Source organism: Notechis scutatus, chromosome Z (genome assembly GCF_049901735.1).
Source record: "Notechis scutatus isolate UNSWTSFEM ecotype Mainland chromosome Z, rNotScu1.2, whole genome shotgun sequence".
NCBI classification, from domain to species: domain Eukaryota; kingdom Metazoa; phylum Chordata; class Lepidosauria; order Squamata; family Elapidae; genus Notechis; species Notechis scutatus.
The window spans coordinates 19,077,802-19,091,772 of NC_142025.1; the positions used below are offsets into that span (position 1 = coordinate 19,077,802).

General features: G+C 35.6%; 1 protein-coding gene across 50 annotated transcripts in view; it reads right to left on the reverse strand.

Annotated features, from left to right (window-relative positions):
- Window positions 1–13,971, reverse strand: part of SVIL (supervillin) — a 175,580-nt gene that overhangs the window by 58,758 nt on the left and 102,851 nt on the right. For 14 of the 50 annotated variants that reach the window (XM_026672193.2, XM_087945096.1, XM_087945093.1 and 11 more), the window contains 7 exons: window positions 11,589–12,249; window positions 7,777–7,860; window positions 4,882–5,757; window positions 4,287–4,457; window positions 3,612–3,646; window positions 356–417; window positions 49–188 (listed from right to left, as the gene is read on the reverse strand). In XM_026672193.2, coding sequence (XP_026527978.1) covers window positions 49–188; window positions 356–417; window positions 3,612–3,646; window positions 4,287–4,457; window positions 4,882–5,757; window positions 7,777–7,860; window positions 11,589–12,249 — 2,029 coding nt within the window. The remainder of the gene's footprint in view (window positions 1–48; window positions 189–355; window positions 418–3,611; window positions 3,647–4,286; window positions 4,458–4,881; window positions 5,758–7,776; window positions 7,861–11,588; window positions 12,250–13,971) is intronic. The other 36 variants (XM_087945099.1, XM_087945103.1, XM_087945091.1 and 33 more) reach the window with 8 other exon arrangements.

A 13,971-nucleotide genomic window follows, 5' to 3' on the forward strand; every position in this document is an offset into this window, starting at 1 on the left:
ATTAAGAAGCCAAGCAAATATTTTAACTAACATATTTCTAGTACTTACGTGGCAGCAATGACCACTTCTTCAGGTGTAACAGGTTGCGTGCGTGACCTATCTTGCATCCGTCTTAATCTTCTCTCCACAGCATAATTTTTTGAACGTGGTTTTGGAACACTTTTATCATCAAATGATTTTTCCATTTCCTGGAATGATATATATTACTAGCTTAAAAAGTGGTCTTGGGTCTTGGACCAATACATTTATGGAGAAGAAATCTCCAGTGCATTGTGAGAGTTTACATCCACACAGCTGTCACTTTAAACTGAAATAGTGAGAAATTTACATCTTCTGAGAAAAATAAGATACTTACTCTGAAAAGCAATCTTTTTGCAGCAACGCTCAGCTTAGCTCTTTCATCTAATTTCTCTTCATCTACAGAAAAAATGATGCATTAGGCTCTAGGGCAGACTATCTAAATTAATCCCCCGCAACACATACCCGAGTTTCATTAGGTAAGCCCCTTCAGTAATCATCAGTCTACGACAAAGAATTGCTACAGTAATAACCAGCAATAACAAGAAATCCACTGATCCATTTGGTTCCTTGATGAATGAATGGCACTGATACCAGTTGAAAACCCATAGTATTCTACAGAATGTATGGAGTCATGGAGATGACCGAGAAAAAGGCACCTGGAAACTGTTAGGACCATCTGTGTTAAGTTCAGGCAGGTGGAAAAATACTGAAAAAAACTTGTCTCTCCTAAATTCTCAGATTACAAAAGGGAAAACATGGGCAGACTTGTAATATTCTTTTACTATAACCTATTTCAATAGAGTTCTAATCTTCCTATAATCAGTCTTCACCTGGGTTTATCTTGTAGGGCTGGCACAGAGGGCATGAACACTTAAGCATAACCAACAACCTCTGCTTATATCACCATCCTAAAGTCTACTCCAGCTGGTTCAGAAGAAAGACACTGTGGGGGCTGATAAACAGATAATGCTTCAACACAATTTTTTCTCCCCTATACCTCTATCTTCCAACAGATCTTTAAATTTTATGAAGTTTATTACCAGATGTCCCCAGAGGCAAAGCATTTGAAACTGCAGCAGTCAGGATGTTTTCACGTTACCTTTTGTTATTAATTCCAAAAATTGATAGCATCTAGAACAGTCCTCATTTGCAACAGGTTTGCACAAGTTGAGACCAGATGTGACCTTTACAGTTGCTGTTTGATTTATTCACTAGTCCTGACCTCTCTAATGATATCCTTTATTTTAGTTCTAAAAATTGTCTTATCACATCAACAAAGAAACTTAGCCTGTCTGACTGGCTCTTGAAAGTTAAAAGAAGAATGCATTTCTTGATGACTATAGCATAAAAGCACTGTCTCCTACATAGTCCTTTAAGGTCAAAATGTCCCTCTCTGACAATTAGCCTGTCTTCTTTCTTTTTCCTTTCAGAACAGATGTTTTTTGAAAATGTACATTTACTCTGGGCTTGTCAACCAGAAGGTTGGAGGGTTTGATACTCAAGCACCGTCTGATGGGATGAGCTCCTGTTGTTTCCCCAGCCCGTCAATCTAGAAGTTTGAAAGCATGCAAATGCAAGTAAATAAATTGGTACCATTTTGGTGATAAGGTAATAGGGTTCTGTGTACCTCAGCGTAGTCATGCTGGCCACATGACCACTGAAATGTCTTCGGACAACGCTGGTTCCCTTGGCTAAGAAACGGAGATGAGCATCGCCTACTAAAATTGGACATGACTAGACAGGGGAAATCTTTACCTTTTACTTATTTTACCAGAATATCACTAGCTGCCCTCAAGATGTTGAATAAATTATCCTTATTGTTTCATTACATCTTATGTGATACTGGAGGGTTGAATCCCCCTTCCCATTCTTTAACATCCCTATGAAGGCAAGAGGATGTTCATGTAATGTTCAGATTAATTTCTATCCAGCAACCTATATATATTCAGATGAGGTTAGGAAAACATTCCACTCAGTCCACCTAGCAAAAAAATATAGCCTGATGTTTATTTATTAAATATCAGCGAACATTAAAACAGTGAACTGGAAACAAACAGGATGAAAGGCAGACAAAAGCAGGGAGCAAGAAAGATATGAATAGGCCTCCCCCACAAACAAATAGGCATACATACACAAAAGACATATATAACAGTTACAGTGTCCATTCTGCTACTGAAGAGATGAAGGAAACAATTTACAGGATGTGGTTAATATATCTAATACAGTTTGGAGTGTGGTTATTATTATTATTATGTTAGTCTATCCAACTTTATCTTTATTTTTTGACTGAAATGGTTTAGGGTTTCCTGCCTGAGGAGGGGGTTGGATTAATTCTATTCTATTCTATTCTATTCTATTCTATTCTATTCTATTCTATTCTATTCTATTCTATTCTATTCTATTCTATTCATATTCATATTCATATTCCTTTATTCTAATATTCAGATTATTCTATTCCATCTCATCACTTCAAGATAGCTGAAGGGTATGACAGTCTGGGTGTAAGAGAACTGGCTGAAGATGAACTCAAGAAAGACAGAAATGAGAATAGCTAGTTCTCTTACACTCCAAATTGTTCACCACCTGAAGTTTACCAGAAGATGAACTCAAGAAAGATAGAAATGAGAACAGCTAGTTCTTTTACACCCAGACTGCTATAGTCTCTAGCCACCTGGAGAAGACATTGATAGCATCTTTCTATTGTTGGGGTGATAAGATAAAGTTGGATAGATCAACATAATAATGCTAGCACAATCCAAACTGTTGGATGACTTCTCTGTGTTGGATACATCAACCCCATCCTGCAAATTCTTTCCTTCACTTCTTCAACAGCAGAATAGAGGTTGTAATAAGGTGGGGGTACTGGTGTCAGTATTATCTCTGGCTAGGCAAGCGTTGCCTCTGGAACTGTGGCTTCTCAACAGAATGGCTAGAGGGACTTTGATTCACTTTGGCTGGTGTGCCATCTGTAGTTTCCCTGGTGCTGGAGGACCTGGCTAAATTAATTCATACCTTCATTACCATCTATGCATTCTACAGAGGCCTTCTTTTAAATATTATTCAGAACATGGTGGCTTTCTGAAGCTTATGATATCTTATGCTAAGGATCCTCAGTTAACTACTCATTGGTTTTCAGATATAATTTAAAATGCTGGTGCTGAATTGGTGCCTGCAGATCATCTATTTCAATTTACATTGGAATATTTGGTAGATAATCCAGGCTAAAACTCCGTAATTCCCCACTTCCAGGAAGTGAAAAGGGATGAAAGAGGTGCATTTTTAACTGCTTTGGAATAGCCTTCCAACCAAGAACAGACTGGACCTTTTCTGATGGCTTTGTAACAGGATGTTACAAAGAGCTTTTAATTCAGTTAATGAACTTTCATTTTATTGTTGTTATATTGCTTTAGTCAGATTTATTTTATGATGCATTTTGGTCTTTTCATTTTTAACTTATCATGGATGTTAATATGTTTTTATATATAATCAAAAGATGCCAGATTATACTGGGATAAAATGTAATAAGCAAAAATAAAGTAAAATGAAAATAGTCAAGAAAAAAGTATGGGTCAAAAAAATAATAATCTTACCTTCAGGAGATGGCATTTCTGGATTGAAAGTAGACCTATGGAAATTTCACAAAGGAAAAGGATAAATCAATGGTCTTTTTTTTTACAAAGGAAAAAGATAAACTAAGTCAAGGAGGACAGGAGAAACCACAAATAAGATAGTGTTTCAGTTTGCAATAATCTTTTGTTTGCAAATAACCTGAAAGCAGGATCGCAAGCAATTCCAGCCAGGTGTAAGTTGCATGAAGGAGAATGAAATCAGGTAATTCATTACATAAATAATAAAAATAAAACACCTTAAAACACTCCCCCAATGATTACATCTAGCACTGATTTCAGATTTTTTTTTAAAAAAATTGCTTAAAACATTATAGATAAATTGAATCTATTGCAGGGATAAGCTACTATTTTTACTTTAGAATACATACTGAAAATTTAAAGACAGTTTGTTTCCTGTATGGAATAGAATGTAGTTATGTATATGCGTGGGTGCATATGTATCAATGTATAATAAAAACACTCCCTCCAAATCAGCCACCTCCAACTGCATTATTAGTCTGGCTGAATAATATTTAATTTTTATTTAAAAACAAACAAAGAAATCCTGAAAGACCTTGAAGAGTCTAGTTTATTTTATTAATATAAAGTGCAATATATGGACTATTATTCAGTGTTCTCAGCTTTACAAATGCCTACCGATCTGTTTCCTTTCGCTCTGCTGAAGTTATGGGTTGAGTCCTAAATCTCTCAGAAGTCTTTCTATTTTCCTCAGGAGAAAAATACCGTCTTGGCTTTCGTGACCTTTTTTCGCTTTGAGCACTGCCCAACAAATCAGTACCTGATGTTTGCATCTCACCCTGAGACTCGCTTTTTAACATGGCAGAAAGTGGAGAGAGGGAATAACACAAAGAATTAGGATGAACAGGGAGAGAAGAAGAATGGGAAAAGAGAAAGATGAAGGTCAAATGTAAGCATCCCATCAAATCAGTCCATTATTGCTCACTCTGCATGCTTCCAGAAAAACCATGCACAGAAAAAAAGCACAAAGTCATTCCATTCCAGCCACCCAACATCAGAACTTGCACTAAGCAAGCAGAAGCATGTATGAAGAAGATGGAGGCCAACATCGTGTCAAACATACTAGATGGAAATTACACCGGGTATTTGAAGTGCTGCAGAATGCAACTGATGTTGAGTTTTGAGTGCCTTTTATGCCAAGGACGTGCAAGTGTTCACATCAGTTAAATAGTAGCAGTAGTAATAACAATAATAACCAGAAAATGTCACCTACAGTTCAGGTTTCTTCTTGGCATTAGCAGTTTCCAAAAAGGCATTACGGAGTTGGGCCACAGAAACTTTTGTATCAACCACAGTAATCTCACCATTGGGGATCTTTCCTTCAGTGCTTTGAAACTGCATGGTGTTCTTTGTAACATGTTCTTTACTTTTAAAAACTTCTAGTTTAGGAGATCCAGTGTGATCAGATAGGGACCGTATAAGGAACTTAGGTTTCACAGTAATCTCTTCCTGGGCCTGAGCAATCCCTCTAGCACTTCGCAGGTACATAACCTTTTCAGTTTTCTCAACATTCTCATGAATCTTCATTTTAAGTTCAGGCATCCACTCCTTAAAGCTCTTTAGATCCTTCTCAACTTTCAAAGGCTTTAGCTTCACAATTGAATCTTTCTTAAATCCACCTTCTCCACAGTAGGCCTCTCTACTCTTCATTTGCCTGTGCATCTCTGAAGCTTGAACCGTTTGTCTTTCCTTCTCAGCCTCCAATCCAGAATAATCAAGCTTGGACGATCCATAATTCTGAATCACGTGACATTTCTCACTGTCCATCATAGCATCTGGTGGGAATCTAGTTATGAAGCTGGTATTGGCCTGTATGGGAATCCTGCTAGTAGGATTCCTTTTTGGTTCTTCAGGTGCTACCACTTGAGCTGTATGAGCAATTCCAGCAGGCTGAACATAGCCTTGTGCTGGTTGGCAGGCTAAATCAAATGGCTTACTGGCAACTCTATGGAAAGCAGATGTTTCTGACTGAAGAGGCACAACAAAAACGGGTACTGGGAGAATTTTTCTTTGAGACATAGTGTCTGTGAGAAGTTCAAGGCTTCCACGAGAACTGTCCTCTTTCACCAGTTTCTCTCTAACTTTTACTCTTTAAGAAAGAAAAATGGATTAAAAAGTGGCTCAGCTGTAACTAAGAAAAAGAGAAAGAGAGAAAAAAAAACATGCACCAACTTTGGGAAGAGACAGCAACATTAAAGTATTAGATATTGTTAAAACAGGAATTCGCAGAGAATCTTTCCATGAACTAGCTGTTGTCAATTTCACCCCACTCATATCATGATTCTGGTCACTGATTTCAGTATAGCTACTTCTCCATCTATTCTTATTTTCATGCACTAAGCAAAGTGTTTTGAACTTTTATGGTCTACAATGTTAATTTGCTAGGGTGGATATACAGCTCAATATGGCCAAATAGACTTAAATGAATAGTCCACCTCCCAAATAATAACTAGACCATTTATTCTCAAATGTGTTAAACATGCCTCTTTCTAATGTTTGCAGAACCGTGGAAATACTTGGATTTTTGACATGTTGTCATATGCACTTTTATAAAATGGCTGCTGTGGAAAATGTATCCAAACACAGAACACTTTTTTACTAGGAAGAAAGCTGATAAAAATGTTTTCTATAAAGTTTTGAAACCTCCTAGAATTTCCCTTTCCCATTTCATTTTACTGCCTCTTTTTTTTATAGCAAGTATGAACACTTTCTAATGAAGCTGTCAACCACCATTTCTGACACATAATGTCTTGGGAAACCTAGCCATCAAATCAATGTTTTGAAGTATTGTTGGAAACATACTTGTCAACTTCCCATATATTTATTATTTTTAACTAAAAGAATATAAAACAAGTAGAATCTGCTGGGAAAGGAACTTGGTAAACATACAGAGGTGTTGGCAGGCAATTTAACACCAAATTGGAGCTTAATCGATTTCCTGATAAGAATGATTATAAAATTATGGATAACGTATGTCTAATGAGGGCTAATTGTTTCAAATATAAACAATACAAGTTTCTGAACAGAAAGAAAAGAGAACCTTAAATTTTGGTTTGCACATAGAACTATTATATTTTCAACATACATAAATTATTTGTAAAAGACATGTTTTGAAAAATAGTTAATGATCAAACAGAAAAAAATAAGGTGCTGAACACTGTATATTATACTGGATATGTATTCAAACATTCTATTATCAAAATTGCAACCCAGATGTCTGGGACATGCCAGTTCAGTTGGCATTATCCTATTCCCAATTTTGTGTCCTTGGGGCGGGGGGTGCCTGCAAGTTAGCTTTGACCCTGGACATTACCTGGACAATTCTCCGCAGTTTTTTGGGAAGATTTTGAACTCATTTGCCATTTCTTTTCTTCTAGAGCTGAAAATGACTAGTCCAAGGAGACCTAGCTGGCTTTCTACCTCAGTAGGACTAGAACTCACCAACTCCTGTCTTAACCACTATACCAAACTGGCTCTCTTAAATCTTGTGCTATTTAAAAATGTAGCTCATGATTCTGAAAGTGATATATCAAAAATTGTGATTAAGAATCACTGACATTTTTAGTGACATATTTAGTGAAATTGTCAAACATTTATTAAAGCTAGCCACATACTAGCATTTGTTAGTCAATGAAGGCTCCTTCAGTGAGCATAACTCATCTATATGTAAGCATGAAGATTTTCATGATTCTAAAGAAAAGTTACTGAATTAAATATTATGGGAAACAACGCAGTATGGGAAACATTTCTGCATTTTGTACTTGCAACATTTCACAGGCTGTTATTCTGTGGAGTTACTCAATGCAAGCCAACCAAGTAAGTTAATGACATAAAACTGTGAAAAGAAAGCTTAAATTTAGCCAGTTCCACTATATCTATAGCCATGGAGCAATTTCTATTAACAAGTTATTAATTAATTGTGAGTGACCAGGATTTCCTAGGGGAACATTGTGCACCAAAATGGTCCATTAACTAGAAACAGTGATTTATGATTCCATGCCATCAATACATATTAATGACATTTATTAAATGATTATGGGTGAAAGAAAAAGAGGGAAAGATTATAGTCCAGTTATTATTTATACCACACAGCTACATGGTAAAATACCTGGAGGGCCAGTTGATAAGTGAAGTTGTGTCCCCATCTGAATCTTTCTGAAGAAACCAATCGGATTTTGTTTTCCCTGTACTACTACAGAAAACAGAACTTCAGAAAATGTTCAGATACTATTCAAAACACTGTACACTCAACTCCTCTATTGACCCTAATTAAACATGTCTTGTATGTGGATATAACTATAGATCCATCTACAAAAGTTACTTCTACTGAAACAAGCCCATAATATAGGGTGCACAAATAAATATTTTTCTAAATATTGAATCTAAATAAGAAATATTATTTAATTTGAATAAGAAATATTGAAGAAATAAGTTAATAGTTAATAATAAATTAACAAATGATACATTGACTTAAAAGGGGAATGGAATTCTAAATATCAAGACAGAAGTTAATTTAAAACTTAAGCATTTCCTTATAATCTCTTATATTATTAGACTAAATCTTTTATTAGAAACAAAATATTTATTTTTAATATATATTTTATTTAAGAAGCATAATTTTTCAAAACTTTTAAATATCCTGGACTTGAAAAAGAGTTAATGGAAGAATATTCTTCACTTTCCCACATACCTAAATTATAATAAGTAAATATATACATGTAAACAAAAAACATTTTATTTATGTGATTTAGTTTAAGTAGATATGCATAAGATTACCCCATTTGTCTTTCTTTGCTTGAAAGCAAGCAGTGATGTGTAAAAAAAGGGCTTGACACTGAAACAAAACTATATCTTTTAATAATTTACAAACTTAAATTCTTTATTAATAAGACTTATAGCTGTTTTAGGTCGGTTTCTCATAGCAACTACTTTTTTCTTGTCTGATATTGGTAAAAGTAAGTAATACTTGTGCACTGATCAGGATACAAAAGTGAAAATGAAATTTGGGGTGTGTCACATACTACGTATCAGCACTATTTTATATCATATGTTTTTTAGGAAATGTTAAGGATGCAATATCCATACCAATGCAGACATCAAATTATCTTTTCTTCTTCAAATCCAGACACTGTACAGTCTTACTAGGTTTTATTAACTTTTGAAGCCATCTGGAAGCTACACTTTTTCAAATTACTGGCAAAATGCTAATCCTGAAACAAGAGACCGAAGTGATAACAAAAAAAGAGGAACAGAGTCCATGATTCCCAGTGTGGTGTCTTAGCCCAGATCTTTGTGGAATCAGTAAATTTGATTCAATTGTTTCCAAATGTGGTATACTCCAGATATATTTGATGTATTCCTAGGTATTTAGCCCTGGGAATTATGAGACTTGTAGACTTATAGAAAGGACCATGTTGGGGAACACTGCTATAGAAATACTTTACACTGAAGAAATAAATCACAGAGCAAAGAAATGTGGAAAATTGCATTAGGAATTATTTCTTTAGATCTAATACAAAATACTACCAAGACTATGGGCAATTTTATAAAACAGAAGTGAATTCCTGGAGGGCATCGCTGAAAAAGGCAGTAACTGTTGCAGTAAAATAAGGCATTAGCATCAAGTCACAACTTTTTGTTTTTCCATAATAATAAGAACAACTCATTTCTATAAAGATCTATCAATCTAATCTATAAAACCTAAAGTCAAAGTTACATTCTTTTCCACATCAAGCACGAAATTCAGAAGTGGTTTCCGTGTGGAAACAAAAGTAGTTTTTTTTTTCTTTAATCAGAGTAGTATTTTAATGCAAAAGAGAGAGTTGGAAGTCAATGCTTCTTTTTCTCTTCTTTCTCCTACTCTTCCTCACTTCTCTTTCCTTCCTTAATGTTCCTCTATTTACTTTTATATTTTGTATTTTATAATATTTAATAATTTAATTAAAATGTTTGAAAAAAAGAAAAGGGCAGTAACTGTCATCTTTTCGATCAAAATCTATGGCTAGAGTTTTATTTTCTTAGTAACTAATTGCTGTAGAATTTTTAATAAATTGAATGGAAGAAGCATATCTAAAATAATTGTCAGTTTTAAGAACTAGCACTTTTGCCTTATCTTTGAAAGCATAATAAAAGTGATGATAAAGTTGTTTAAATAAAGTTGTTCTGTACTCTTCAGAATTTATATTAGGTAATCATAAAGTAATAAAAAGATAATGTGAATCCAAACCACTTATATGGAGAAGTGGATGTTATTACAGTAGTGCTTCCCCAACTGATAGTTTTATATAGGAAACAACGTATTCAATCAACGTTCAAAGATCGTAATAAACTCCAAAGCGTATTCCAAAAGTTGTTTCTTTCACTGATGTAGCGTTGAAACTTTTCTCTACTTTGGGGTGCCCCTTTGGGCCTGATGCCCTAAGCACTGCTTAGTCGGCTTAATGGTTAATACACCACTGCCTATTTAGCATAAATCTCTTTCCTGATCTGACAGCTGTGTGAGACTGGACCAATTGTTTATCTGAACCAATCTTGTGCCTTTTGCTTCCTAACTCTTAAGTCTAGGCTTATCACCTGGAAACCCTTTTGCCTGACCTTGATTTTGTCTGTTGCTTTATATTATGAAATGTCATCATTGATACAGAACTTCGTATGTCCTGAATGTTTGATATGGCCATACTTATACAGGCAGTAAAAGTGACTTATGAGTGGTTGCTTAGCAACAGTTTGAAACTTCATTGGACTCCCAAAAAGGGCGTTTAATGAACTAGATTTAACATTCCAATAGCTACCCTACAACAGTCCTATGATTGCATTTTGAGTGCTTGTCAATCAGTTTGCATTTATGGCTGTTTGCAATATCCCGTAGTCATGGACCTGGTGTTTACTTCTAGTTTCTGGTTAAAAAAAAAACCACAGCCATTGCAGACAATGGATTTGCTTAATACATGTGGCATTTGCTTAGTGACCATTGCAAAAAATGCTTAAAATCAGGCACAATCACATTATAACTTGCTTAACAAATGGAATGACTTACAACCATAATTCAGGGCTCAGTTAAGTCAAGGACAACCTGTATCTTCACCCACTAGTTCTACTATAAGTTGCTTTAATAAATCTGAGCACTATTCAATTATTTTAATTCCATGGAATAGGGTTCAAGGATAGATTTACTCTCTTACCTCAAAACAAAACACTTAAGTACACTTTTGCAAATGGTTGATAATGAATGAAACATATGTTTTCCATGTATAATATAAGACACAGTGAGGAAAAATTGACCCTTCAGATATACTTAAACAATAACTTCCAGGGAAATGTCCCTATCCACTGCTGTTATCATGTTTTGAAGTGTTAATTTGATTTATTTTTCAAATTCTTTCCATTCTCAACAAGGCTTTAAAAAACAGGAGTTGGTCTTTATAAAACTCTCATTGCATAACCCAATAAGTTGGGCCTGTTATTATTTATGGTTTTTTTCACCCTCTTAATAGAAGTATAAACAAGTATGCATTCATATTTTTCTGCTTCTTCGGTGGATTTTCAAGCATTCTCTATTAATGCTCTATTCAGGGAGCTTTTCAATCGTAAGATTTTATCCATATCATTGTTTCAGTTTCTTTTTCAAAACTCATTTTAGAATCACTTCCCTTTCTTTCCCCCCCTATATTATTAGTAATGTAAATCAAATATGACTTATTTCTAAATATTACTTTTACCGCTAATGTTAAATCTGGGTGCACAATAGATGCATTTCTAAAAATATGAGCAACCCTTTGCCTCTCTCTTCTTCTCTTCAGCATTTCCTTTATTATAATCATTTTAATTGTAGAGTCAAACTTTGAGCTACTATAAAGACTTTGGATAAGATCATATAAATCAAAGCTGTTCAGTGAACAATGACATAAATAGCAGACTTACCCTAATTTGGAGTCATTCAGAGAAGGACTTAGTGATGTTCCTGGCTTTGTTAAGGAAAGAGAAACACTCTGAGGTTGCTTTGGTAAACTTGGCACTTCATTTACGGAAGAGTCATAGGCCAGAAGTGAGAAACCTGTGGAACTCTCTGGTACAGAGGGTGTTTTGCATTTGATCAAGCCAGGTTCAGGGGCTGTTGGTTTGCTGCCTTCATTTAAATGGAGATTTTCTCTTTCCGGAGAATTCTCTTTGTCATCATGGCCAGGAAACTCTTTGGACTCAGAAGCAGTATTCCTCACCTCCTTATTCTCAAACCTCAATGAATATGGAGAACTGTGATCTTTGCCTTCATCCTCTTTTTCCCCACTTTTCAATACTTTCTTCTCAGACACATCTTGGTCTTTCTTTGTCCTTGTGCATTTGGATAAATATTCTGAATCCATCTCAGAATCTATGGAGACTCCATATTTTTCAGCCAGTTGTCGACGTCTTTCTGCCTTGTACCTAGCTATCCTCTCAGCTTTGGACTCAAGTCCTTGGAGATCCATGACTAAAGGACTATAAGAAGGGGTTTTTGTTTTTCCTGCTGTGGATTCTACTTGATGCCTGGATCTAGGCTGGTTTTCTAATAGAGAATCTGAAAATTCCTTTTCATTTGATCTTCCTATAATAAAAAAGAATCAGGTGTATCAGCATAAAGCTTATGCTGGACTTTAAAGAATTTAAGTAATGATTTGAATTTAAAGTATTTCTATTTACCACAGCTACAGTTGAAAACACAGGCAGGGCAGCTTTCTTCAAACTAGTAAATACCTGACCTTGCTGGCTGAGATTCTAGGAATTTTAGTCCCAACACATCTGTGAAAAAGCTTAATAGAACTGGGGTGCAAGCCTTTCACTTCTCTGCCAATTGCTTTTGAGTTAGGAAACTCATCAGATCTTGGTTAAAGATGTTATGGACTTTTTAAGATTTTTTTCCTTCTTTCCCTCAGGTTCAAAAAATGGATTTTTCATCAAAATCACATTTTTAAAGACATTTTATGTCTGTAGAGTCAGGAATTCTCTGGTTTCTACTGCATTCGGAATCAAACAATGTGTGTTTATAAATATTTTTAAAAATATATTTTAAGCATTTAAGGTTAGAAAACAGTTATTTCTAAGTATGACTTGTATTTTTAAAAAATTACCACATATCCAAAGCTCTGCAATCCTACACTTTGAATGCTTTATTTTCTTCCGATATTCAGGCTAACTTTGATGCTGATGTAAACAGATTTTTCTAGGTCCTTATAAAGTCATCTGTGTATCTGAACTGTGTGATACAACATACTGTCAGCTGGAGCTAGAAGTGATGAGCATTTACAATATGCCACTAGAGAAAAAACAGGGATATTTGCTTTGATCCTTCTTTGACTTGCAGCTTCATGACCTAACTACAGCAGGGATGTCAAACTCAAGGCCTAGGGGCCGGATAGATTTGGCCCGTGTGGCTGCCCTGGAAACAATGAAGGACTGGCCTGCAATGCCTCTGCAAGCAAAAATGGAGTGAGGGAGGGCTGCATGCAGCTCCATTTTCGGCTGTGACAGCCTCCTGCCACTATTTGCCAGTGAAAACAGAGCTCAGGGAGGCCATGCATGGCCCATCCACCCATGGACAGCCTGGGCTCCATTTTCAGCTACAACAGCTTCCTGCAGTTCTCTGCCAGCGAAAATGGAGCCAGTGATGTCGAGCTGGCCACGCCCACCCTGGCCATATCACCCCAGCCCCCTGAGATCAAACACAATCCTGATGCGGCCCTCAATTAAGTCAAATTTGACACTCCTGATCTACAGGCAATCCTCAATTTAAGATCGTTCATTTAACAACTATAAAGACTTCCAGCCATTATAAAACAATGCACTGCATCTCTTGTGACCACAGTTTGCAATTTTTTTGCCAGTTTCCAATGTATTTTGCTTATTGATGGCAAAAAAGCACCTATTTGGGAGAACAGATTCACTTAACAATTATATGGTCCTCTTAATAACCACATGATTAAGACTTACAGTCATATGATTTGCTTAATGACCATCGTTGAAAAATTGGGCATGGCCATGTTTGTTCCTCAGCTTATAATCAAAACAACTTACAACCAAAACTCCAGTGGTAATTGTGGTCATAAGTTTAGAACCAATTGTATCTACACTAGAGAGATGAAGAACTCTTTGGAAACAGTTGGGGAGTACCAGTGAATGCAGCCCAAAATGATCTCCGCTTTTCTAATAGATGTTTCTTCCAGATCTGATACTGTGTGGACAGGCATGTCTGAATTTAACCAATGATAAAATACCTTTAAAAATGTTCTAATAGTCTTTATAACGTAAAAGCAGTAACATTTGTAACACT